A 26,730-nucleotide genomic window follows, 5' to 3' on the forward strand; every position below is an offset into this window, starting at 1 on the left:
ATTAAATGTTAATATTTCAGAACTAGCAGAGCTCATATTTTTAGTGGAGTAATGCTGTCCTTCAGGCAATGCAGCTCACTTCCTCTGTGTAAACTAAGGAACAGTTTATTAAAAATATGTTTTGTATTTGAAACTAAACTTATTTTTTCATTGTGTGTTTGACATAAACAATTTTAATAAGGAAATAGCTTTAAATGCTCTTCTGTTCGTTACAGAAGTCCAGATTCTATCCAAATAAAACGTGAGATAAATCATGAACTTAAAAAGAATTTGTAAATTCAACTACAAAAAGAAGTGTCTCATTTTCATTCTCTGATACAAAACCACAGAGATCAACATTATAAATAAATGAACATTAAGCTTTGTAGATGCATAAATGAAAGTGGTTGGGCATAAAGCATGTTTCTGGTTAGCAGAACCACCACAAAGAAAGTCCCAAATAAACTGTAAAGGCTGCATTTAGTTGGAAATCAACATTCTGTTCATGGTTACTGAAAGATGAGAGCTGACCTTTCCTTATGAGAATAACTGAAAGTTTAAAAAGATGAATTGGTTATCAAAATAAGTATCTCTTGCTTGCTGACTTGTAAATCATGATTAAAAATTGGTGGCTTAAATCGCTTTTGAATAAATCCTCTCTTGGCGCATCCAAAATTTCTGGTTCCCAGGTAGTTCAGAAGAAGCTGGGATATTCAGCCCCTGGAAGTTAGGCTGCCCTCAAATGTGTACCGTGACTTTTCCCTGAGCTGCTGTGGAAAAGAGACTTTTTATTTTTTGAAAGAATGTTAAAAACAGCCTATAAATTGCCTTCTTTTAATATGCGCTATTTGCCAACAGTAGTATATTATAAAGTTTAATAGAACACCAGAAGGCCAAGCTCCAAGTAGTAATTGCTTTGTTGATTTAAAGCACCGTACCGCACGTGTAGTGAAACATGATTATTGTGCATATAAGTGCTACATAACTGTATGTCAAGGATTTCACTTTCCTGCATTTTGTAGTTCTTAGCTGTGAGCTATGCCTGCAGGAAGAAAGGTAGATGAAGGGGAAGCACTGGGCACACTATGCCTTGCTGGGGTGTGATGTGCTGGGAGGAAAAAGGGACGTGAATCCAGCAGCAGTCCCCAGGTTGAGTTCAGTTCCTGCCTATCTCAAGGCTCATTAGGATGAGAACGGACAGGCCACTGCGGTCCCATAACAGCAGCGGTGGATGTGTCCAGAAAGGTGAGGGCAATTCTTCTCGTGTGTTTTAAGATCGAAGAATCCGTGCGGAGCATGGTGATGCGCTACGGGAGTCGCCTGTGGAAACTCCGCGTCCTCCAAGCCGAGCTGAAGATCAACATTCGTTTGACACCGACTGGGAAGGCAATTCCCATTCGTCTCTTCTTGACCAATGAGTCAGGCTACTATTTGGACATCAGCCTCTACAAAGAAGTGACAGACTCCAGAACAGGACAGGTATGGTTCCATATGGCTGCATGGTTTGAGGAGCAGATTATTGGGGGGGGGGGGGGGGGGGGAACGCATTATACCTGATGAAGCTCTTCTGTGGTTTGCAGTGTTTTCAGGTAATATAAAATTGCCATTCAACTTTGCCAAAGGAAGAAGAATGTAAAGATAACCTTGCAATAGGTGTGTAGATGTGCAAAATGTAATCAATTATGTAAAAGTGCATATCTTCTAATTGTTTTGTATGTACCTTCAGTCATTTGTACATCTCTCTTCCTCTGTGGCAGAGTGCTTAAAAAAGTAATAGAAAAGTAGTCACTGTTAGTGCTCATCCTGTAGGTCGTAATAAAAAATATTATTAATTGTACGTTTCCCTGAGTAGATAGAGAAAATCTGTGAACTTGTCTTTTAAATTCTAAAGATATAGGGAATGACCTGGGTAGGATATATAAAATTATTGAAGGTGCTTTTATATCATTTTTATGAAGTGTAATGGGCTCTTTTGTAATGGTTGTGGCTATTCTGGTATTTCTGCTTTTCATGGCATAGGAATAGTGTGGTTAGCTGAAATACCTACATATGCTAAAATACATGGAGCATAGGATGTATGAAAAATATTTAAATACAGAAATGTTTACATCTCCCTCTGTAATAATCTCTCTGCCTTGCAGTAGTAGCAGCAGAATAAATCACTGGGCACCGTTAATGTTGAACACAAAGTGCTGGGTCACCTTTTCTCCCATTCTTTTCCATTTAAATTTTTCCAGCAAGCTGCCTGGCCTTACAGTCCATCCAGTTCTGGAGATCCTAGAACAGATAGTGCCTGTATGTTTTACTTCATTTCTGCCTTTGAGTGGAGATGAGAAAAGAAAAGAACATTTTAATAACCTCCAGTAGCTGAGCTTAACACTTGAGTTTTGTTAGTCATTTGTGAAGGTCACCTTTCATCTTAAACTGTCTCTGATGAGCTTTATTTTTTTAAAGCTAGGAGAATGCGCTTGTGTGTCTACGGTTTCCCAATATTTGATTTTGTTTATTTTTTTTTTTTTTTACAGGATATTGAACCAGGTTCTATTAAAAATTATACTGATAGGAATTATTTCAATTAACCCTTTGAGTAGTTGGGAGGAGGGTTTGTCTTACAAAGCTTGAAGGTGTTAGTTTTTTGAGAAACTTTGGTAAATCTTCCCCCTCGCGATGGAAGTTTGTAGGATGGGTTCAGATCTGTGTATTTTTTCCTGTGTTTTCAGAGGGTTATTTTGAACTTAGAGAATTCTTTTTAAAGAATTCGAACATTAGCAACGTACTGGGTGCTGAGCACTTTCATGACTTCTGAAGAATGGAAAAATAGATTAATCATGAAAGAATGATACTAATCTCTTGTTTGGCAGTTTCTGTGGTAATAAGTGGCGATGCTCAGTACAGACTTCTCCAGTTCCTACGGAACTGCTCTGAAACTTTCCAGAGTTTTAAGGAGAATTGGGCCCAAGTGCAGTAACAGATCCTAACACAGGTGCTGTCACAAATACTTGTTACCCTGAATAATTATTTCTCCCATTGAAGAAGCTACTTCACAAAGCAATGTTTGTGAAGACTGAAGAGAGCATGAACTACTATTTTTAATCTAAAAACTAAAATAGGCTTTACTTACTGAATTTTATCATCAGTGGAATTCTTCAATTAATTTATTCTTCAATTGGGAAAAGATCTGCCATTTGTAACATCAGGTCTGATCACTGTTCTGTTAAAAACAGCCTAATCATGTTGCTTCTGTCAGGTGTGTTTCTATTAAGCAGCATTTGTGCAGTGTTGTCCCAGCTAAGCAGTGCTACTCCTGTTTCTTAGTTGAAATAGATTTCCTTCTGAGTCCTGGCTGAGTGGAATATATAGTGCCATGAAGCATGGCAGCTGATAATTCATGTTGCTACTCTGGGAAAATCTTTTAAACTTATAATATCAAAACTTCAAGCAAAATGACATATGCAAGTCTTGACCTAGCTTCCATGATCAGCCAGTAGAGATACGGATACCGTGCTGTTCGACTACATAAATAACAGAGTTCTCCTCTCTGCTCCCAGCTATCGCAATCCATCGGCATAGGTACAGTGTCAGGGGAAATACTGGTGAATGTGAAGTCATCTAAGGCACGGGCTTTTTTCTGTGGGGATGTGGCTCTGTTCGCTTAGCTTTCTGCTGTGATATGGCAATAAGTCAGTGATACTCGGATCCGTGCAGTAATGGTCCAGCACTGTCTCCAAAGGGTAGTAATGCGTGATGAAGCATGGTGTTACAGGATATGCGAGTATTAACATATTTGTAGAGAACAGAAACAAGCCTGATCAGTCTGGAATATCCTGATGATTTTTGGTAAAATCTGGATGAGATAGGTGTATGGAACCAGTGGATTAAGCAGTAATTGGTCATGTTTTGTGCTGCAGATTATGTTCCAGGCATATGGAGATAAACAGGGACCACTTCATGGGATGCTGATCAATACCCCGTACGTGACCAAAGACCTGCTGCAGTCCAAGAGATTCCAGGCACAGTCTTTAGGGACATCATATGTCTATGACATTCCTGAGATGTTTCGGCAGGTAAGAGTTCTTAAGGCCCGGTGGATTGTTCTAAACTTTTGTACCTGCAAAGCAGTTCTATCAGTTGTCGTCCTTGCTTGTCAGGGAAACAAGTGGCCCGGAGTGGCTAACAATGGTTCCGCAGGGTCTATACAGCTATGGATTGAGTCTACTTTGAAAGAAATTAGGACTCTTGATACACTGCTGCTGTAGTTCCGTTAATAAGTCAAATGGTAGAAGCTGAAATGTAAACCATCTTCTGTTTCTCGTTTATGTTTCTTTGTTTTCCCACCCTGTTATCTAGCCTTCCTAGAGGATTAGACAGTGCAGGGGTGATAGTTCCTAGGACAGAACTCAGACATCATTGAATCTGTTAACGAGTTGCAGAATTTACTGTGTATCTGATTTGCTGGGTTCTATTCTGAATCACATAATTTGAATTACACTGTTGTGGGTGAAACTGTGTTTCATGGTTTAAATTCCAAAGTAAGTTATATCCACTGAATATTGTAAGTAGAAGTGGGGGGAGCGATATTTCTGTCTTGAATATTAAGTCACAGTGGATTGAATAAAAATATTTGCAGATGATGTTCTTAACAAGAATTTATCTTTTCATCATCTAGTCTTTGATTAAACTCTGGGATTCTATGAATGAACATGCATTCCTGCCAACGCCACCGCTGCCTTCTGACATACTAACGTACACTGAGTTGGTGTTGGATGATCAGGGCCAGCTCGTGCACATGAACAGGCTGCCAGGAGGAAATGAGGCAAGTTGCACTTCTTTAACGATACTTTTCTCTCCTCGTCCTGCAGTACATTGTATTTTGGACTAGGTTTGACAATTGTTAAGGAAAATTTACCAACCAGGCACAAAATCTATTCATTCAGTCTTTCACAGATCAAATCCCTCTCTTGAAAATGAGATTTTTGTTTCATTAAAAATTAATACCTTCCATACAATGCGTATTTTAGCCTCCATAGTAAATGATGATTCCATTTCAAACCTGTGCCTGTGCTGTTTTTCCTTCATAATTAAAAAGTGCTCATTCAGCTATTCCAGGTAACTGGGGTTTGTATTTGAGCAAAATATGTTTTACAAGACTAAATAGAAATGTTTTCATTTGCTTAAAAAAACGAAAAAACAATTTTATGCTTTCCATTTAAATACTCACCAATGCGGTGTTTGTGTAGCTCACTGGCAAGGTGTGTGCAACATCCCCCTCTAGTGAATGATTTACTTGAGACTAACAACCTGCTAATGCTGTTGGGTAATAGAGTTACTCCTTCAGTTCAAGCAGGAGGAAGCTGTACTGTTGTTGTGGGCTTTTGCTGGTATGTCTTTACATTAGCAAGCCAAAGATTGCAGCATTGAAATGACTGGAGAATAAAGCTAAATAGCAGAAGACGTGTTTATTTTTTTTTGCTTAGGCTAGGTGGGATTCAGTAAGTGAATGTTCCTACAGTTATTTAAATTTGAACCATTCTAAGTGGTGGTATCATTTATTTTTTCTTGGCATCATTGAACTAGCACTGTGCTTTTACTAGATATATAACTTAAGATTTGCAAAAGCTCTGTTCAAAAATGTCAAGTATAGTGATGAGAGGAAATAGGGGTTTTCATCACTGTTTACTGCATGTATCTTGTCAGGGGAAGGTTTTGAATATGATGTTTTCAAACTGAACCTAATCAGAAAATGGTGACTATGGGAGCACTACATCCTTGTCTTTTGCTGGCCTATAGGAGCAATGTTTTAACTAGTATAATTAAATCTGAAATGAGCTATTCTCTGCATTCTTAGTGAAAGCTGAGGCTGCAGTGCTGTGGAGGCTTATGCCATCATCTTTCTCTCTTTCTCTGCTCTCATTCAGTGTTTGAGTGGATGGTGGCTGGGGAAATAGCAAAGTCCCTCAGGGACGTAGCTCTGTTCTTGCTGAAATTACAAGCACAGAGCTGCCTGGGCATGAACATGTAGTGTTTACTCTGCCAGCATGAATACAAATAGTCTTATTATAAGAGATTCTGTACCCAAAGACCACCAAAAAAAATTAGGAGTTTTTTTTAACCCTTGGTAGACTTAGTTGTGTGCAATCTGTAAAGAAATTATATGGCTGTTGTGGTGTGCGTAGTGTTGCTATCTAATGCGCAGGTTCATGCCCTGCCTCTTTGGCTGTTAGGCCGAGGAGCTGAGTCACTGGAAAGTGAGATAAACAAGGGGAAAACATGATGTTCCCCACACATTTTTCAGTCTGGCTGCTGAAGATCACTTCTTGTGGAGGTATATGGCAGACTCTAACCTGCCTTTCAGTGACTTCCCAGGAATGAGGTGAGAATGCTGGCCGCAGAGATGAAATCCCAGCCTAGGATTTGGCGTCTCGGGGAAGGCTAGCAAGTGGTCAGACCGAGGAGTTGCTCTGTGCCTCCCCAGAGAGGCATGCAGCTCACAGCTGGTAGTGCTAAACTGTCAGCTCAGCCTGTCTGCAGCTGGACAAGTCGCTGTAGGACCATGTGCAGCTGGAATGAGGTTTGAGGCTTTGGTATTGAATTCTGTTACCAATAGCCAGTGCACACAATAGCGCTCATTCACAGGTGAGAGCGGACAATCTGAGGAAGAGGTTCCAGCAGCAGTCTGAAGGACAGGTGACATTCAGGAGGCGATGAGTTGCGGAACAGATTCATTCCTCCGTGCTGTGCTTTCTTTATCTGGATGAGCTGACTTCAGGCTTTTATGGTTTAATTCCCTTCAGCTGAGGAAACAAATTTTCACAAACGTATGCTCAAGTTTCTCTTTCCAAAGAAGATGGCTGCAGGGGTGGAGAAGGAAGAGACAGGATGCTAGATAAATTCAGAGCATAAGCCTTTTCTTTGTTAAGGCTGTAAGTGGATCCATTCTGCTTTTTTTGAGAATCAGTCTGCATAGCATCTGGGCAGAGAAACACAGCATCTTATCTGCCAGGAAGCAAAGATCTTTGGGGTAATCCATCTATGTGGCAGTAGCTGGTAGTATTGCATAGGAAGAGAAGACATGCCAGAGGGAGTAGCAGAAAATATTAATTGGTTCTGCATTTCTTCCATATGATACAATGGTGACCCATTCTCAAAATATGGCACATTTCCTTGGCTTCCTAAACTTGTGTGAATTTGTTAAGGAAGAGTTTTGTCCTCAGATAGATGTATTTGACTTCAAAATGCCAGAAGCCCATATACACTGAAAGTCGCGTTACAGGGGAGATGATCCCTAAGAAAATGAGTACAGTGGGGAAGTTGAGGTTCCCAAGCTTTGCAGTGGCTTGCTTGGTAGCCTTGGTCAAAGTTTTTACTACTTCAGTTTGTTCATATCCTAGTAAGGTGGGACTGCTTTGGGGTGTTATGAGGATACTTTAGACAAATATTTTTTAAGAGTCTTTGAATTTGTACTTGCTAAATAAGTGCTGGATGTTATGTTATACAGCATTCCCCCCGTTTTGGTTAGTAACCCTTGATGGTCAGTGCCAATGGAGTCTTTGCCCCAGAGATGCAGAGGTGTGAACTGTTTCCAGTTCAGACTCCAGTGAGCCGACAGGCAGGAGTGCTTGGTAGGAACTTTCCCAAGTAAATGTGGGTTTTATTTTTATTTTTTTTTCTTTCTTCCCAGAGAAAGTTGCTGATTTTCTGAATCTAAAGTCTTTTGAGAGATTGTACATCATGTGTTTTTTACTAGGGAGAAAATCTCTGTTGAAAACTTCTGACTGTGGTAAATATAGCTGCTGTTTAGTGCATTTAGGTTCCTATTACTGTTCTGCTTGTTTTAGATCAGAGACTCAAACACAGCTATTCATTCCCCCATAGCAAGTGAGTGCCTTACCATCGTGGTATCAGCTGTTCTGAGGTAAGGCTTGTCTTTCCTGTTGGAGCTGTGCTACACAGTATGAACAATTACATTTTCTCTATGTGAAAAGGGGTCAAGGCACTCTTCCTCTTAAAGCATTCAGCTGAGCTGAGTGCCCTAATTGTTTTAGCTAGCAGGCGAAATTGAGAAACCAGCATAAAATCCAGGAGATTTGTGGTCAGTGTGTTCAGCTGGATGTCAACAACCGAAGTTGCAATCCCTGCTATAATACAGGGTAGAGCAGGAGCTCAAAGCTGAGTTTCTCCTGTCCTCTCAGAGTTTGCAAGCAGCGTTCTGGGTTAACCTGGCTAACTTGTCTGCGTCTTCAGGAAAATCTGTGAAATGGGAATTCTCAAGAACTTTCACAGTACATGAGGTCTTCCTCCGCGTAGCTTGTGACCACTTCACGTAGCCCACCACCTCATTTGGCAGTAATTATCTCTTTGCTAGTAGTCTCAACAAAGAAGCCAAGGACTTAATGGACCATGAAAATATAACTTGCTGTTTATTCCTAGGCAGTGCTTGCTCCTTCTGAGCAGAGGATCCTGTGTCTTGTCATGGCCACGCGAGGGAGCCTGCCGTGCTGCCGGCCCTGCCGCTTACTCTTGCGGCACAGAAGACATCACTAATTCAGGGCCTTTTTCCCACCTCTTGTTCAACCAGTGCAGCCAGAGTTCTTCCTGAAGGGCATCTGCTGTTTCTTTGGACTGCAGACAGAACCCTGGATGTTGCCTGGAGCTTTCTGCCAGGTGGTTTCTGGTCTGGATCCTTCATGTTAAGCTTGTGACCTGTGTCCTGGTCTATAGTTACTCTTTTTGGGGGGGAAAGGGGGGGGGGGTGTTGTGAGTGTGTGTCCTCCATTACTAGTCTGGCTGCTTTGACACCTCTGCTTACATGTGAGACTGTTCTGATAAGCTCTGTCTGCTACCATAGGATTTCAGTAAACCAACACCCTTGACAAGACTGAATGTGCCACACTAAAAAGTTGAGAACAGTTTGTAAATAATGCTCAGAGCCAGCAGGTATAGAAAGGAGCTGAAGAAGACAGTATTTTATCAGCAGAATCAAACACCAGTCAATAGCTCCCTTCTAATTCTCCTGAGTAAAGACTGAATAGACTTTGGGACAAATGATATATAATTTATTGTACAACTGTGAGCATTTGAAGAACTAAGCACAGTACCAGAGGTGGATGCTCAGCCTGACTCCAGTCTGACACTTAAGATAGACATGGACCATTGAAATGTACAGAGTTTATATAGGTGGGAGGAAAAAAATCCACTTGTAGTTGTTTGTAATCTTACGCATTTTACTCTAAAATGTCTTTAAGAAGAAGATTTTAAGTTCATACCACAGCCTGGATGCTTATCTAGATTATAACACAAGACTTTTAACATTTCTGCTGATTTAATTTATTTTAAGTAAGTGGAAGCCTTTTTTTTAGTGGCACAATCTTTGGTGTTTCGAGCGAAGAGCTTCATGGGGCATGTGGGTAGAGGTGTGTGATTGGGACTTTCTATGCTAATATTGGGAGGGATGGGTTTTAAAGGATGCAGCTCCTCACCCTGTTTGACAGTGTAAGAGGAGCTGATGGCTGTCCTCTGGGAGCTTTTTGCCCTGGCAGCTCACCTCTGTCAGGCCTGTCATCTAAGCCTCTGATGTTGCTCTGTAGTTACGTGGTTGTGCTAAAACGGGGAAATCTCTGAGTCAGAAATTGTGTGAACACAGACAAGTGAACAGGGCTAGAGTTCAGACGTGCATGGCAACGCATACAGTATTTAAAAAAGCGTTGGTTGCAGAAGCTCTGCTGAAGACACGACCTGTAATGTAGTGACACCCTCTTCAAATGCCCATTGAAGACGGCTTTGTTCTGAAGATTAGCATATTAGCTGAAATCTTAGTGTGAAAAGGTAATTCCCTCAGCCTGTTGGAGAACTCAATATATTACTTGTCATTCTTGAGCTGGGCATTCTCATGCTTTTCTATAGCACTTTTGATGTATTTTTACTACAATTTACTGTGATCCTCTGGCACTGGGACTGCACCATCCGCGGATAAAACCCAACTAATCTTCAAGGACAAGGAGAAAGTGAGTGTGAGGAGCGCCTGCAGCAACACCCCACGTTACCCTTCATCTTCGTCTCATGCGGTGTCCATGTAAAACATGTCGTTTTCCCTATTGGCACTAGATGTCACAGTTTTTCCTTCTCAGTAGCATGAGAATCAAAAATAATCCATAATCGGAGCTGTTAGCTGGAGTGTTGGCAGGTACCCCTTCTTGTGAATGTGGAAGGTTTGGCCAGGTGAAATTCAGGACGGCAGCGGGCAGAGGGCTGCTGAAACTCTGCTTTGGCAGCTCCCTGGATTGCCTGGGGCTGAAAGGTGTAGCTAATGAATTTTATACAAGCAAAGCTTAATAGTTGAACTGCATGTTCTGCTTTGTCACCCCATGTTCCTGCATTTTATGGCAGGCACAAGGTATTAAAACATCCGCTGGGCTACTTATGGCGGATGGTAAGTATTTGAGAAAAATCAGAGAGTGGGTGATGGCAAAGTCAGTGAATTAACATGAAGGTGAAGGAAAACACCCGTGCATCTTCTCCTCCCTGCCCCAGCCCCACCACTATCTTTCCCAGAGATTACTATAAGAATAGTTGTTTCTCTTTGGGTTTCTCAACACTTCTTGATGAGTTTTGGGAACAATCCTGACCTGAAGGCTCTTCTGGCAGTAGGAACGGGTTTAAATAACAAGGAAGCTGGACAACTATTTGTGCTGCACAGCAGGTGGTGTCTCCTCATCTGAAATACTTGTGATGCAATTTCAGAAGGTGATCCTCCTTTGGCAGAATAATTTTAGACCCTATCAATTAGATGCTTGGCAGTCACAATGATATGTGGAGGTAGGGATCAGGACAGAGCACATTTTTGTCATGGACTGGAGAGTGTTATTTTTAGTAAAAGGTGGAATTGTCTTGTGACAAGTGGAATATAATACAAATTAAAAGAGGGTCCCCCTAGCATCACTGAAAGCTGATTTTTTTTTTCTCGCTTACATGCCTAGATCATTTAATGTAACTTTAAGAGTATCACGTGTGTGCATGGGAGGATGGAACTGATGTGGGGTCTTTTGAACTCTGTTAGAGTTGGGATGGATGCATGTCACAGTGTATATGGAGCATCTGCTTAGCTGAAGAGTGGTTGTACAGTTAAGCGGGGCTACTCTGTAATACCTTGAATTGTTTGAAGGGTTAATATTCATGCATATCAGTATCTTCAATGTGCTGTTTCTCACAGTGTTGTAGATGCAGTATCTTCCGTGGCCTGATTTTTGAAAAGGTGCATGTATGCTATGGCAGCACTAGAAGTTCAAGATTTGAAAAGGCTTTCCTTACAGAACCGGAGGTTATGAGCCTCTAACATATGCCTTTGAGTTAGAATTTATCATAATTACAAGATGAAGTTTTGGAAGGTTATAAGGAAATCCTTTTTTATTTATTTATTTATTTTCTATAATCAGATATGACTGTTGAATTTCATAATGCTATCAAACAAATGCAGAATTTTAATTTTGTTACCTTTCTTGTAATTCTGACTTTTATCAAATGTTTACGTTGAAATCACACCTCTAATAAGTGTTAACACTTTACAAAAATTAAATTCTTGGGCAGGAAATAGCCCCACACATCACAGGTGAGGCTCTCTGAGGACACTGAAAGCAGTGACCGCCCAAATCACGTCTTATTCAAAGAGCAACTAGAGCTCCAAATTTCTTGAAGGGTTTTAAAATCCTCAAATACAAGCATTACTAGATCAGAGATATAAGTGGTGATGCAAAGAGTTTTATTCTGTATTTTGATATATATGTTTGAACACGTGTATATGGATAATATGGATACTGTAGACAAGAAAGTTCTTGCCTACAAGAAAGCTCCTAATAAAGGTTATCTGTCACTCTCTGTAATTTATCTTTATCTGTCTGTAACTTCACCAGATGCAAACTATTTCAGCTGAAGTTTTCAAGCCTTACACTCTGCGTAGGGAGAAGTTAGTTATTGTTTAGTTTGGAAAGCTTAATCAAAAATGCTTTTGTTTTGGTGAAAAAGCTGGCAGTGTTGCTCAAAGTTGATTTTGTGGGCTTGTAGCAGGAACTTGAATTTGATAGAGAATTTGGTTTGAGTTCAGCATTATGCCATTTGCTATCCCCAAGAGAGCTGTCCGAGCTTCGTACCTTGCAACACAGATGTGTGTGCAGTGAAAACTACTTTTACACTGTCCTTAATGGGTTTTTTGAGCTTTCCTTTGGTGCTCTGTGTGTCCATCCGCTTTCCCTGAACATCAGCCAGCCTTTTGCTGATTCATTTCCTGGCTTGCCATCCGAGTGCCCTTTGGTCTAGCACAAGGCACAAGACAGTACGAATTCACGTCTCCTTCAGTCCACTGTGCTGCATGACACCCTTTACTGAGCAAGCCTTTGTCACGTCTCATCCTGGAACCATTTCTTCCCATCTCTCATCCATTTGGCCGCGTGCTGTTCAGAAGAACCATGCCAGCGTGCGCTTGGCTGTGCCGCCTGCGACCACTGCTTTGATTGCTAAATGACACCTTTTTCAGAGCCAAGAAGAGAGTGAAGGAATCCTGGGTTTTGGCACTCCACCCTTGTCAAGGCATTAAGTCTGAATGCCTCTGGCAAACCACGTGCATCGTGCCCTTTTTCTGGGAGTTGGTTCACGCTGAAGATAAAAATTTTACAGCTTTTGGTCACAGTATAACTGCAGAGTCTCTCTGGGCATCAGAGTCGAATGATGAAATACCGAAATTGCTATGTCTGCATCAAGTAAAATTTCTGGGGATGTCTTCGTTCCCTTTCTAAAACACACCTTGTCCATGGCTATGCAGTAGAGCGATTCAGCATCCTGGGGTCAGTGGACATTGGTTTACCTCCAGAATAGACAGAGGTTGTGAAGGGGGAATAAAGCGCGTGTTCCTTGATTTAACAATGTCAGAACATGTGTGCACAGCAGGGGAGAAATGTGCTTTCATTAACGTTCAGCTTCAGCATTTCCAGCGCTCACATGCTAGACCACTACAACTGTTGCATTTCCTTTCTTGTTATAACTTTTGCATGTAGTAAATACTGACATAGAAATGTATTCATGTTTTATATATATTTTTTACATATAAAACTTACATACGATACAGATGCAACAGAATGGGAACAGGACAAAATTGTTGTTGGGGATCTGTAAGTTCAGTTGTCCTACTTAGAGATTTTGAGACCCGTGTCCAGGATTCGAGATTTGGACATAAATAAATAAAATGAAGCAAGGCATAAAGTGCCTGGGTTCAAGCATCATCCTTGTTGTGAAAGAGGTAGAATAAACCAACCCAATTGGCATGGCTCAAGCGTAGATGCTGTCAAATAGTAAGCTGTTCTCGTTTACATCAGATTTTCTGTCAGCTACACTTCTCCAGGAATTACAGAAACTGCTAGAAAGAGACTTAAAAGCCCCCTCTGCCTGAACACCAGCCTCCATTTGCATTGGCTTCCCAACATTCGGAGTCTGTTGTGCTTTCAGGAGGGAGACTGGGATCGGTTTCTTCCCCATTCCCCTCGGTGCCTGTTGTCAACAGCTCCGGCTGCCACTAGCAGTCAATTTGTAACTGCATCAGTGTGTGTATTACTGTTCACATCGATAGCACAATTAATGTTGAAGTCAATTTTGGTGTTAATTTTAGGCCATGATTAGTGTTGACACTGTGTGTCAAACTAATGGCATTTATGAGCACCATGAAAACGAACGTTAGTTAATATTGTGTTTTTACTATCTGTTAATGGTTACATTAAGCCAAAGATCTAGTGGGAGAAGGTGTGTATAAAATTATATATATAAAACTTGTGTGTAATATATGTGTGTCATGCAATTCTGCATTGCTGGTGCTATTCAGGGAGCAAATGACATCTGAGCACTGAATCCTAATCACAGTTTGGAACATCAGAAATAATGATCACTTCTGATCGGAGGTTGTGAATAATTCATCTGGTTTGATTTTCACGTTCTGTCCAGTGATACTTTTCAAACCAAATGTGTTCCTACAGGAGAATAATGGTCCCACTTCTTATGGAAATACTGTGGCACAAATCATTTTGCCAACATAAAAACAGTTAAATAAGACGGTTCCTGCTTTTATTTTTTCCTCCCTCTCGTCTTCATTCCTGGGTGTGCTGGGAATAGAGCTGTGGCAGGAGAAGCACTTCCGAACTGCGCTGGCTCTTAAAAAGAGCCCGTTTTGAAGCCACTGCCGCTTACCATTACCCATTATTGTTCTGACAGTGCTCTTAGGTGATTAGCTCAGCCTGTCTAATTAACCTGTGAACTCTCAATTTTTTTGGCATGCTGCCGTTAACTTAAAAATCTCATCTTTTTCTTTTCTGAAATAGAAAGCTATCCTCCACTGCCCATAAATTTAAACAGAATCTACATTGTTCATAGCAAAAAAATCCTTAGTTGTGCCCTGTGATTTTTATTACTGGATAAATGGCACAAAACACGCTATGTATTGGGGAGGCAAAAAGACACACAAGTTAATAAAGTGGTGCACTTTAATTTTTCTTTTCTTAAACTGCGTATGGTTGCTCCACATTTATCAGCTTTAAACTATTTTCAAGAGTTTGTGTTTACTGTGCCCTGACTAGATAGTTTTTCGTATTCTACTAGTGAGCATTAACAAAAGGGGGTTTGTTTATTTAGAGGATGCATAATCTTGGGTTAGGGAACTATTCCAAGACTTCAGTTACAATCTGAATTTTCTTAATAGGAAATGCTTTTAATTTTCCTGTTTTTGTACTGTCAAAAATCATCAGGCTGATGAAAGTGAGGAAAATCTCTTAACATCTTGATAAGTGAGACAGACTGTGGGACCAGTCCTGGATACTAACCGAGCTCGGTCACGAGTCCCTAAGCCCTGGAGCAAGGATTAATTCATCTGCCTCACATGTGAGCTGAGAGTGCTAGGATTTTACTTTCAGTATGTTGTGGTTATTGTGTAGGTGTTTGGCAATGTCTTTATGTGTTCTATCTTGCAGTTTACTGCGGTGACAAGTATTTAGCAAATACAAAGCCTGGGCATTTCTCCTGTAGCTTGTGTGGCTTGTGTTCATCTGATGGTGCTTGAAGCTTCCTGGTGTGGTCCTGGCTGATGGGATCAGTGTAGCTGTAAGGAAACGACTCCTTAGGCAAAAATGTGGAAATTAGTGTTACTTCTGTGCTGTTTTGGAAGAAGTTTATGGTGCAGTTTTAAAGAGAATATTGCCCCACCTTCCCTGTGGGTTTCTATCAATAACTAAAGCTGGTTTCTGAGATAGTATCAGAAAGATTGGGTAAGTGCCATCTTAAGGCAGCAAAAAAAAAAAAAGCCTGTAAAATACGGTAAAGAACTGAGCTGCAGTAGGTGATGGGCTATAGACGTGCATCCCTTATTTCTTAGAGGCTAATCTTGAAGCCTTTAACTTTGGATTTGCGGGCTTTTTTAACCTGCTGTTTCTAATTGCAAGCTTGCCCACAGTTGAGAGTTAGAATAGAGACACACTATCCAGCCCCTGGCATCTCTTTTCCTGCAACAGTCAGGTCTGAAGGACAAAGCTTACTTTTTTCTTCTTTTTTCACCTTTATTCTTCCTTTTTCTGCTATGAAAGTCCAGCACTAGAAGAGCAGAAGTCCAAGTAACCCCTCTGGCTGTGTAGGTTTGTCTGGGATGAATTAGGTTGCTTTACCAGACTCTGGACTGGTTATCTGTGTGACCGCGGTCTCTTTGCACACACTTCTGCTCTGTGTGCCTGACCAACAGCTGCACCTACTTATTTTACAGCATTACAACTTTTCCCTTTAATTTGGCAAGAATACTAGTATTTTAACAAAGCGTCCCACTGACTTTTAGGGATTTACGCTCCTGTCTTTGAAACTGCTGTAGTATCTCTCTCTTCCAAACACCGCAGTTGGATGCTAAGATGTAACTGTAAGTCTGCAAATATTCAGAGGCAAACAGATTAATCCCTTACGATGTATCAGTCAAAATAGCAGTGGATGAAACTGAGACCAAGGAGAAGGTGAACTGAAACACCATTATTCTGTTAACTTGCAATCTCAGCTCTCTGAAGGGGAGGTGTAAGGAAAGGATCTGCCAGTAGCCAGTTGTAATATTTTTGGATTGCTGCCTGCTTTACTTCCAGTGACCCTTTGATTAATTCCTCTGCCTTTTTATTTTTTTTAATGAGCCTATTATGGCATATCTTATTGCAGATGCTGATTGGATCTCAGCTGTGTATTGTGCCATTTTGATTTGGATTAAATGGCACATATCTATCTGCTGCTTCTCCCCTCTCCCCCTTCCGCTTTAGTTCATCATGTTCAGAATTCACAGTCTCCACAATGAGAGTTTCAACCCTCCTGATTGCAGAGGATGTGCAATTGGCTTGAGGAATGTGTACTCAGAGCTTATGATCCTTGGGCAAGCGGAGACTGGGTGATGCATGTGGCTTTCAAGGGGCGCTGCTATTTCCGTCTGTTAATGGCATTCCAGGATGGCCAACTCCCTAGTGCAGTGATACGCAGCAGCTGGGAGATGGGAGATGCAGGGTACAGATGTTGCTGATCTCCATAAGATGGGCCAGAAGAGATCAGCCGGTGATTTTAAAAAGAAAAATATGCAGCAAAAAGCATTACTTATCCAGGCAGGTTTGGAAAGAAACTGCTGCAGTATTTGGGAGGGAAAAAGGGAAGAGCCAAAGAAATGAAAGGAAGGACAGAAAAAAAATGGAGGTAGTTATGAAATAAAAGGATTATTAAAATGAGAGCAGGGAGAGAGAGAACCAGGGTGATGAGGTTCTGGGGTGATATCTGGGTAGCTTAAGCAGATGGTCAGGAGCCCTGTACAGCAGCACATCCATCCTCACCCTGTGAGCTCTGGCACATGGAATAAATGCAGCACCCTGCGAGAGCAGCGTTTGCAGAATGTGTTTTGGACCTGTGACAAATCCCTGAATAGGGAGAGGGAGGGCCAGTATTAATGTCTTGGGTGGGAAGAGAGCAATGGAGGATGTGCTCCAGTGAGTGTGGAAAGGATCAAGTCCTGCCAGCTGTGCTCTGCTGTTATCCGAGTTCCCAAAGAAAATGTATGAAGTGCAACACACATAAGAAAAATGGCGCCTGCGTGATTCCTGTCTTTCACATCTTGAAGATGATACGCATTTAGTTTTTGTTCTCTGCTCTTCAATTGCAGATTGGGATGGTGGCCTGGAAGATGACTCTGAAGACCCCTGAGTATCCAGAAGGCCGTGATATCATTGTCATTGGCAATGACATTACATACCGAATAGGTTCTTTTGGGCCTCAAGAGGACATGCTGTTCCTGAGGGCTTCAGAGCTTGCTCGAACACATGGCATCCCCCGTATCTACGTGGCTGCCAACAGTGGAGCCAGGATTGGTTTGGCTGAGGAGATTCGGCACATGTTCCATGTAGCTTGGGAAGACCCAGATGACCCATACAAGGTAAAGGAGGCACAGGAATCGGAGGTGAAGCTCTGCAATAGCTCACAAAATAATCTTATTTTTACACCGCCTCTTGTAATAGAGGTAAGGGTAAACATTTGACAGACTGTTCAGTCCAAAGTTCTCCTTGGTGTTGGATCTCTCAGGCAGCAGAATTGGCATCCAGAATGAGCTAGTGCTAAATGTTGAAAACATGCCCTGCTTCCACTATGTCAGCTGGAGCTCTGACATTATGGGAGGATGTTCTTATCACTATCTGGAATTAAATTCTGCTGTCTTGAAACTTTCTGTTTGGAAAGGTTTATTAGGGATCGGGAAGGGAGTACAGGTGGGAATAAGATGAATGAACTGTTTTTCCCTGCAGGGATACAAATACTTGTACCTGACTCCTCAAGACTATAAGAAAGTCAGTGCCCTGAACTCAGTTCACTGTGAACATGTGGAGGACAATGGAGAGTCCAGGTAAGCACAGACAGGTCAGAATGAAAAGCTTTCTGTTCATCCTTGGGTATACGAGGTGATGCCTGTCATGTCCTTGTCTTCAGCTAGGGCATTCTTTAGGATCCAGCTATGTAGAAAGCCATAGCTGTGTGCGGTCAGAGCATGGAACAAGAAAGTTAAAAGTTGTGTCATGGCATGCCTTGTCTGAAGTAGTGCTGTGTTGACTCCTACTGCCTAGGGGCCCAAGTCATGACTGAGGGTCCTGCAGTGGTAAGCACTGCATGACCAGGACAGTGGTTCTTGCCCAAACACTTGCAGGCTAAATTTTGAAAATTACTTTTCTGCTAGATTCCATAGAAAGGGTAAAAGAATTCTTGAGTGAAGACTAAGCCCTCCTTGCATTTGGAAGGGTTGGGCTGCAGTGATTGCACTAAACTGCCTTATAGCCTATGATTTTCCATACACGGTCTACTCTAGGTGTCTGCATCTTCCCACTACATCCTAAAGGCAGCATATCTGAAAATGAGGTGCAAAGAAGCTTTCAGAGCTAGACTGCAGCTCTAATGGTGCTCCTGGGCAGAGGGAGGAGGATGTGCTTGGGAAGAAAAGAAGAGCCTAGTTTGTGGACTGGCAAGCTCTGAAAGAACAAAAGGATGGTGCTGGGTGTGGGGATGTGTGTGTGCCTGCGTGTGTGGTGGGGAAGCTAGTAGCTCTCTTCAGTGAAGCACTTAAGCACACGCTCAAGTACTTTGCTTAGCAAGGGCCTAGTGGAAAAGATAGAAGCCAGTTTGAGAGCGCTGAGTAAGAAGGGACCGTGCTGGGGAAGGAAGGCATGAAAGAAGAAACTAAAGAAAAGGTAAGTGCCTCATTATAATCTCTTGTTCTATTTCTTTCTCCTTTTGACTGCATTCTCTTCCTTTCTTGCCCTTTTTCCTATAATCAGCCGGCTCCTCACGTCTTGTGGGAATGACAGAAGAACACTTTTCATGGGCATTCCTCTCCCTTGGCATTTCCTCTTTGCAGTGCTGCTTTGGCTGCTCATATGTAGGACTATTCCATGGTGTTCAGCAAGGCTGCAGAATGACCCCATGTACAGGTCCTGGCTGGGTTTTATGCACATTACGCTTTGGAGCCTTAATGATATTTAGTCACTTTTCATTTTCTTCGTAGCAAACTGATTCAGCAAATCACTGGACCTTGTGACTCAAAGGCTGTATGTGTCTCCCTCAGGTATAAGATAACAGATATTATCGGAAAGGAAGACGGACTTGGAGTAGAGAACCTCAGAGGATCTGGCATGATTGCTGGAGAGTCATCTTTAGCCTATGAGAGTATTATCACCATCAACTTGGTAATCCCCCACTGCTTTCTATTCTTCAAACTGTATTGTCTGTTTCAGCTAAAAATCCTGCAGTGATACCCAGAAGGTACACCTGGGATCAGACTTCTGGTTGATGTAAATTGGCTCTTGTAGGCTTTGAGCAACGCTACTGGCACCATTACAGGGCTGGGTCCCTTTCAGACTAAATTTAAAACACTTTCAGAAAACAGCTATTTGGCTTCATGTTTGCTCAGTCTGTAAGTTACTGCTTCTCTTTTTTTAAATAAAATACACATATGTTCAGATACTGTGTTTTACAAAAAAATATATTCTGGAGTTTTGCAGTGAGAGTAGATTTTATAGCCTTGTAATACAAACATGCCTAGTTTTATCTAGATGTTTGAATCAGGTTTTGGCTGTGTGGTAAGACAGAAATCAATGTGATTTCTTTTTTTTTCTTTTTTTAAGGTTACATGTCGGGCAATTGGAATTGGGGCTTACCTTGTTCGGTTAGGTCAGAGGACTATCCAGGTTGAGAACTCTCATATAATCCTGACTGGCTGCGGAGCCCTCAACAAAGTAAGTCTTTGCATTTCAGTCTTTAGAGCTATGTGAATTGAGTTGGTGTTTCTGTGAGTTCTGCCGGAGGCTCAAGCTGCTGCCACCGCTATACCTGTCATTGTGCTTGGTCGCTTTTGCTTTCTCCTGTCTCGGGCTCCTCCCAGTCAAGGAGGAGAACAGACACAGGGCAGCAGCTGTGAAACTTTCATGCCTTTGCAGTCTTTTTCTTTTCTCTCTGGTCAGAAAGCAGTCCTTTCATGCACCTGTTTTTCTTGACTAGAACATCGTATTGACAGCCAGAGGCACTATTCCAGGCATCCTGGTCGGAGATTGGCAGGGGACCTAGGCAGAACTGCAGATTTAAGGGCTTGAGCATGAACCAGGTGAAGGGGAAGAAGGAGAAGCAGCTTTTAACATAGGTTGTGTGCAGTGACTAAATGACAGAAGTGGAGAAGCCCACCGACTGGGCAGCATCTTCTCCCACCCACTGTGTACTGTGATAGAGGAAAACAGGGCTGTCGCCAGTGTCTGGAAGACTGTGTTTCAAAACACGTGGGCCAGAATCACCCTGAACTTTCAGCCATCCACAGCATTGCATTAATACTGGGGGAGCACTGAAGCCTGAGAAAGAGTGCGTGGATGGTGATTTTCAAGGGGTCAGACCTGCTGGAAATCTCAGCTTTGGGGGAAGGGAGGAATAACTCGGGCTGTAAGAAAACTTACTGCTTTCACTACTAAAGTGGCTCTTCTCTTTTTTTCCCCACCAGAGGCGGTTTTTCTCCCTTGCTGCCCCAAGCCTATTAATATCACAGCCTCTGGCTCCTTGTCTGTAGCAGACACGGCTCACAGCCGACTCCTCTCTTGTCCCTCTTACTAAGGGCTTTGTTTACGTGGGAGTTAGGATTGTGTGGGCGCAAGTGCCCTTCCCCATTGTGCAGCTTTGTTCTCAGGCACTCTCCAGCACCTGGGGTGGTTGTGCTTCATCGCAAGCTGCGTTTCAAGGAGTGCCTGCCTGACAATGGGAGATAAAAGGAAAATAGTCTGTTGTTGAATTATTCCCCTGAATAAAGGGGGCTCTGCAGAAAATGAAGCATTGATCCTATCAACCCTAGGATGCAGCACCTTCAGTTAGATCTCTTACACACATCACACACACCTGCATCAATGGAAGGAAAAGAGGCATTTGAAGACCCATCCTTTAAAAAGAAATTGAGTCAGTTTAGTGCTTGCTGAAGTGGAGTAAGTTGCCTGGTTCCAGCTGTCATTTGGTGGGGATCGGGGCCCTGCAGAGTTTCCCAGATGGCAGGGCCAGTCTGTTTAGTCCTTCTCTTCTGCTCTCTTCTTTCCAGGTTTAACTGCACTCTCTACCCGTGGAGTGAATGTTTGTTTTTATAGGACTAGGTTAATCTTGCTAAATTTTAAGCAGTTAAAAACTAAGGATTTAGTCTAAATTAAGCGCCTGACATCTGTCAGCAGGTGTAGGCGGAAGGAGATGCTTTCTGGGAGGTGACTTATCCCATCCCAAGAATTTCAGTGGGCTGAATAATCCCATGTGTCCTTTTCTCTCCTCCCTGCCTGCTCTGTTGGAAAGGCATATATTTTTATGTAGGCACTGAACCTCTGCCTGCCTAAAGGTCAGGCAAAGGAGGAACCTATTGCATCCTATCCAGCTTTCCCAGTAGGACAGCTAAGCCCAGACCCAACAAGAAGTTTACCTGTCCTTGAATATTGGGAGACTGGGAATTCTGACTCACTCCTGGATGTTGTGTGAAGTGTCTTGCTAGTTCATATGATCTTCATTTTCCAGTCCCTGCAGTTCTGGTCAGAGGTTCTTGAATGGATCCAGCTATAATCGTGTCCCAGAAGTATGTCTGAAGTAGTGAAATGATGTCCAGTACTAATGTGAAATGACCAAGCTCAGTCCAGCTGAGACCTTAAGAAGGGTGTAAAGCAAATGGTGAATGCTAATGCATTTGCATCATCCTGCCATGGAGGCAGTATCTGTTTCAGACTTATCCTCTGTCTCCCTGTTCTTATATGGAAACTGTTAAACACTTGTCCCTTGAATTTAGATGGACAGTTTGAATTTTCTTCTGGCTAGAAGTCAGGTCTCTGTCGGCCAGGGGCCAATTAAGCAAAGTCTTCCCTTGTAGGAATGCAGAGGCTATTTGGACATGATATATGATGTGTTCTTGTTCATTTGTGTCAATAAGATTCCAGAAGAGTCTTGCTTCTTGTTCCCTTGGATTAGATGGGGAGAAGAGCCCTGTGCAGCAAAGTCAGTGCTTTACTTTGTGGGAATTAGAAGGTCACCCATCCAACTGGCAGAGTCTTGAGGAAAGATCATGACTGAAACAAAGATAAATAAATGGAAACTGCTACCTTGCATGACAATTGGAAGTGAACGTTTTCTAACACAGTTGCTTGTAAATATTCCTTTATCTTTTCCCAATGAGGTGTCAGAGATTCGGGACAATTTTTTCCATTGCTGACTTTTAATTACTGTCTTCATAGAGGATGCTGTACAAAGCTTACACGTAGTCTTGTGTCTGCATACCCGTCGTCTTCAAAATGTCTTCTCTCTGCAAGAAGAGAATGTGCAGTGCAAAAAATGTTTCTGCAGCAATGGAGACAATTAGGCTTTCAGAGAGCAGTGAGTTTTTTTCTGGAAAGTTGTTTGGTGGTTTTTTTTTTTTTAATTCCCCCCATGAAATACTGGATTCTTTTTAATTTACAGGGGGAGCAGAGGGGGACTGTGACAAACATTACGTGCCAGCAGATCTGTTGCTGGTCTTGTTCATTATCATTATGTAAAACCAGCCTGAGGGTTTAGGTGTAGAGGGAAAGGTCCAGCTGCCAAAACCAGACTGTAACCTATAACTTAGATGATGAGCTCAAGGTCAGTATCATTTTTAGCTGAAGCTAATGTTTGATTCTGGAGGTTGACTAATCACATGCTGGTTGTTCACTGCATCCGTGTCACTGCTTTGTAAGTAGAGAGGCATATCACTGTAAGACACCTGATATCAGGCAGGTTTAAGGATTCTCTCAGCCCCATTGCCTGTCAGGGGTGACAAGAAACTGCACAAGAGCTGTACAAGGTTTCCCTCTGCTCCTGATTAAGCTGTCTTTGTTTATAGTCCGGACCGACAGGCAAGGGAAAGACCTGGGGAAAAGGTGTGATGCTCTGTGGTGGGGACAGTGCTCTGCATGTGGGGCGCCAGGGCTGCATTTCATCTGTACCCCTTTTGTCTTCACCATTGCATTTCAGCAGGGGGTGGAGAGGTGGAAATGACATTTCATTCCTCTCCTGTGAGTGTGTGCGCGCGCCTGTGCTGAGCCCGCTGACCCCCCTGAAAATTGAAATAATGATAATGCGCGTCTCCTGACTGCATCAAAGTATCAGCACATCAAAAGCCAGGAGGCATGAAATGCAAATGATAAAGTGAAAGCAGATGGATTGTGCATGATCGCCTGATGCCCAATGAATTTTAAAAGATGCTGGTTCACATGGGGAGAGGGGCTGAAATAAACACGTTATCCCTGCAATTTTTTTTTTGTTCTTGCTGCTCACTCCTGACAATATTTTTTCACACTTCAGCGAGCAGCCACTCCATCTCTCTCCCTCCCTCTCCCTCTCTTTCTCTCCCTCTCTCTCTTTCGCTGTCTACCTCACACACGTCTCGGGTCATGTCGCCGCAGCTCCGGTGGAAATAATAAGATATAAACCACGAGGTTGTTATTTGCATAGAAATAGCATGGAGCCCCAGGCAGCATGGGAGAAGGACACAGAGATCATTTGTCTAAAATTTTAATGAAAACTTTTGCTGAGGCAGAGATTTTTTTTTTTTAACTTTCCCTGCCTCCCCCTTTTTCCAGCCTCATACCTTCCTCCACCTCCCTCAACTCCCTTTCCTCGTCATAACCTAAACATGGTGCGATTTCATATGAGATAGGTGACGTGCTGCCACCATGCACTAACAGGTTAATTTCTATTAGTTTTCTTTTTAATAGAAGTAAGACTGAAGAGCCCAGCACTCCCAATTTATGCATTGCTTATATGGTTCAAGGTTCCAGGACTACATTTAATTTCAGTTCTCATAAGGATGTTCCCAAGTCTGTTGCTGTCCTATTTTTAATTAGTTTGCTCCTCCTTGTCTTTTGTGTTTAAAAGAAATCCTGTCTTTAAGGCTGTTTTGTTAATGTAAACAAATAGTGGCTTTCAATCACATTTTCTTTACAGATACCTGTTCTAGGCTTTTTCTAAGGGAAGGCAGGTTTAGCAGAGATTTTCAGGAACCGCTACTAACTTGATACGCATCAGTTCATTATATAGAAGTTCAGCCTGGTATCTCAAACAGTTCATTTTCTGAGTGATGATGAAGAACTGTCCCACACACTGCACTTCACAATAGGACATCTGAAGTGGTCGTCACTTCTGGAGGTGGAGGGAAGAATCTAACGAGCAGACTGTTCTGTTTCCTCTCCCTCATGTTCAGCTTTTATTTTCCCCCAAACTCTCCAGGTTTGGCCTGCCTGAATGATGGATCAGGCCCTCAACCTGTCCTCCGGTGTGCTCATCGCTGGGGCCCCATGGCACCATGCTGTTGGCCTGGTTTGTCAAGAACATCCAAGTGTGCCAAGTGTGAGCTTGACAAGTACCACCTGCCAGGGGTATATGTCCATGTAGGGAAAGAGGCAGTGAAGATGAAGGGTTAGAAACCACTAAAATATGAAATGTTTGAAGCATAGTTCAAAAGCAGAACTCTGGGCTTCATTTCCTAGTCTGCAGCCAACTGCCTGCCTGGTTGTGGTCTGACATTTTTGATCAGAATGGGTATAATGGCAGTTACCTGCTGACAGCTTGGTCTTGAAACTTTAGTTCATTTGTATTTGCAATGCGTTTTGAGCTCATCAGGTGGAAAGTACCTGCTGTCAGTGGTGTGTTGGCAGGGTAGGTAAGCCCATCCTCAGGATTTCTTTCTGTGGAAGTTTTTGCCTTCAAAATGACCATAATTTAAACAATGCGTCTGCTCGTATAACCTATTCTAGACCTGAAAGAGCTCAGGAACCAATTTACCAGATTAGTAATGCACTATTTCTGGCACTGCGAATTGGTGTTTTTTAGGGGGAGAAAACATTTCTGAAGAACAGCTTTAAGAGGGGTGTTTGTGAGGTGAACTGATTAGTGGAAACTTGATGGCTTGCTAATGCAGTATGTAAATATCCAAGAAACTTCTAAGCCTAGTACCAGCAATTGTCCAATGACCTTTCCTGAGTACATCTTTCATTAATGGAGACATTGCTTGGGCATGGTAAAGACGTTAACATGATCGGTGCCATACTGTGTCAGGATCGCGTAGTGTATGTGTCAATCACGTGACTGTGGATGAGTCCCTGAGGACTTGTTGATACAACAGACCATAATTGCTGCAAGGATCGTTTTGACAATCTGCATTTAAAAACCAACACCCCAACAGCTCCTTTGCACGAGGCCAGAAGAGAATATCCTTGTATTTTAAATTCAGCCCTGAATTGTACTGACCGTCAAAGCCAGAACTGAGGTCAGTGCGGCTGCTTTTGAGGAGGTACACGGTTTCCTTGGTGTAGATCTGGGGTAGGACTGCAGCTGAACTGTGGGGACATCCACACGGCAGGCAGAGGAGCAGCGTATACGTGAGCCAGCTTGAAACCAGCTTGCTGGGATGGTGGTTATCCCTGGCTGTTAAGTTGCTCGGTGAGACAAGTTTATTTTGAGGCATTTCGGCCACCGTGGCTCTCTTGATGTTGGTCGCTCTTCAGTGTCTTCTGACTGACAGGTGGACGTACCCTGCCTGCTTGTTGGGATGTCATTCGGTCTTCGTGCTAAAGCAGCCTGGCACTGACTCGATATTTGCAGGTTGTGGCTGCGGGAAGCTGCAGAACTTGTTGGGTGCCCTGGGACTCAAACAACGGGGTGAGACAACAGGTCAGGGCTTGGGAGGAGCAGGCGGAGCTGCTCGGGGGTGCTGTGCCCATGGGAGAGGGTGCTGGGTCAGGTCTGAGGCTCGCTGGAGGAGCTCTGGTGGGAGGAATAGGAAGCTTACACAGTCTGTCAGTCTGTCTTGTGTGAGCGATCGGTCTTCAGTATCGCAAGCGGTAATATTTACCCTTCATTTTCACAATCTGGAAAAATAAATAGAAGCCCTGTGAGACGGATGCTGTTTGGGGGTTTTACTGTAAAATACAGAGCATGGAAAGCTCTTTTTTTGAGACTCAAGGCAGGGATAGCTCAGTATCTGCTCAAGATGACTCCAGTCTTGGGATTAGATCAAAGCAATCATGTGAGAGCAATCATGTGAGTTAGAACAGCAAGTGCCATCCCTGTCATTCAAAGAAGCATTATAATTATTAATGCATGATATGAATCTTTCTGTAGTGGCACAGCAAGACTATTAGGAAGATACGTATGGGCGCAGGGTGTTTGAGAATGCTAATCAAAGAGGGTCTAGAAAATGTCAAACAGAAATTGACACTTCAACAGCATTAACCGTCAGTCAGTTCCTCTCGTGGATCTCACCAAGGTTACCCCGCTCTTGGCTCCAGCGGTGGGGGAGGCAGGAGGGGCCGCTCTGCTGTGCCCTGGGTGGTTATGGCAGATGATGTGGTGAGAGCAAGGGTGGTTTCGTGGGTGGAGGTTGGTTTCTTCAGCTCTCTTAGAACCCATGCAGGACCTCGGTGCTGTTGGAGGTCTGCCTGGCATAGGTCATCATTGCTCGCACCCCAACAAAGCCAGTCTGCTTTGAGAACCAAGATCAGAATAGAGCTCTTGTAAGAGTCAGTCTCAGTTTAGCCATATTTGGCGATAGGAAGAGAGCAGAATTCATTTCTTTTAACGCCAGTGAGAGGCATTAGCTGCTGGGAGTGTCTGGTTGGTGGCAGTCCTGGTAACACAAAGGTCTTTGCTCTGTGTGGAGAAATTAATATAAGC

At 42.7% G+C, this 26,730-nt stretch overlaps 1 protein-coding gene across 4 annotated transcripts in view; it reads left to right on the forward strand.

Annotated features, from left to right (window-relative positions):
- ACACA (acetyl-CoA carboxylase alpha) overlaps positions 1 to 26,730 on the forward strand; it is a 111,308-nt gene that overhangs the window by 42,420 nt on the left and 42,158 nt on the right. For all 4 annotated transcript variants that reach the window (XM_069790933.1, XM_069790935.1, XM_069790934.1 and 1 more), the window contains 7 exons: positions 1,255 to 1,458; positions 3,888 to 4,043; positions 4,646 to 4,792; positions 17,168 to 17,437; positions 17,802 to 17,899; positions 19,109 to 19,229; positions 19,668 to 19,778. In XM_069790933.1, the coding sequence (XP_069647034.1) occupies positions 1,255 to 1,458; positions 3,888 to 4,043; positions 4,646 to 4,792; positions 17,168 to 17,437; positions 17,802 to 17,899; positions 19,109 to 19,229; positions 19,668 to 19,778 (1,107 nt within the window). The remainder of the gene's footprint in view (positions 1 to 1,254; positions 1,459 to 3,887; positions 4,044 to 4,645; positions 4,793 to 17,167; positions 17,438 to 17,801; positions 17,900 to 19,108; positions 19,230 to 19,667; positions 19,779 to 26,730) is intronic.

This window comes from Haliaeetus albicilla, chromosome 9, assembly GCF_947461875.1.
Source record: "Haliaeetus albicilla chromosome 9, bHalAlb1.1, whole genome shotgun sequence".
NCBI lineage: Eukaryota > Metazoa > Chordata > Aves > Accipitriformes > Accipitridae > Haliaeetus > Haliaeetus albicilla.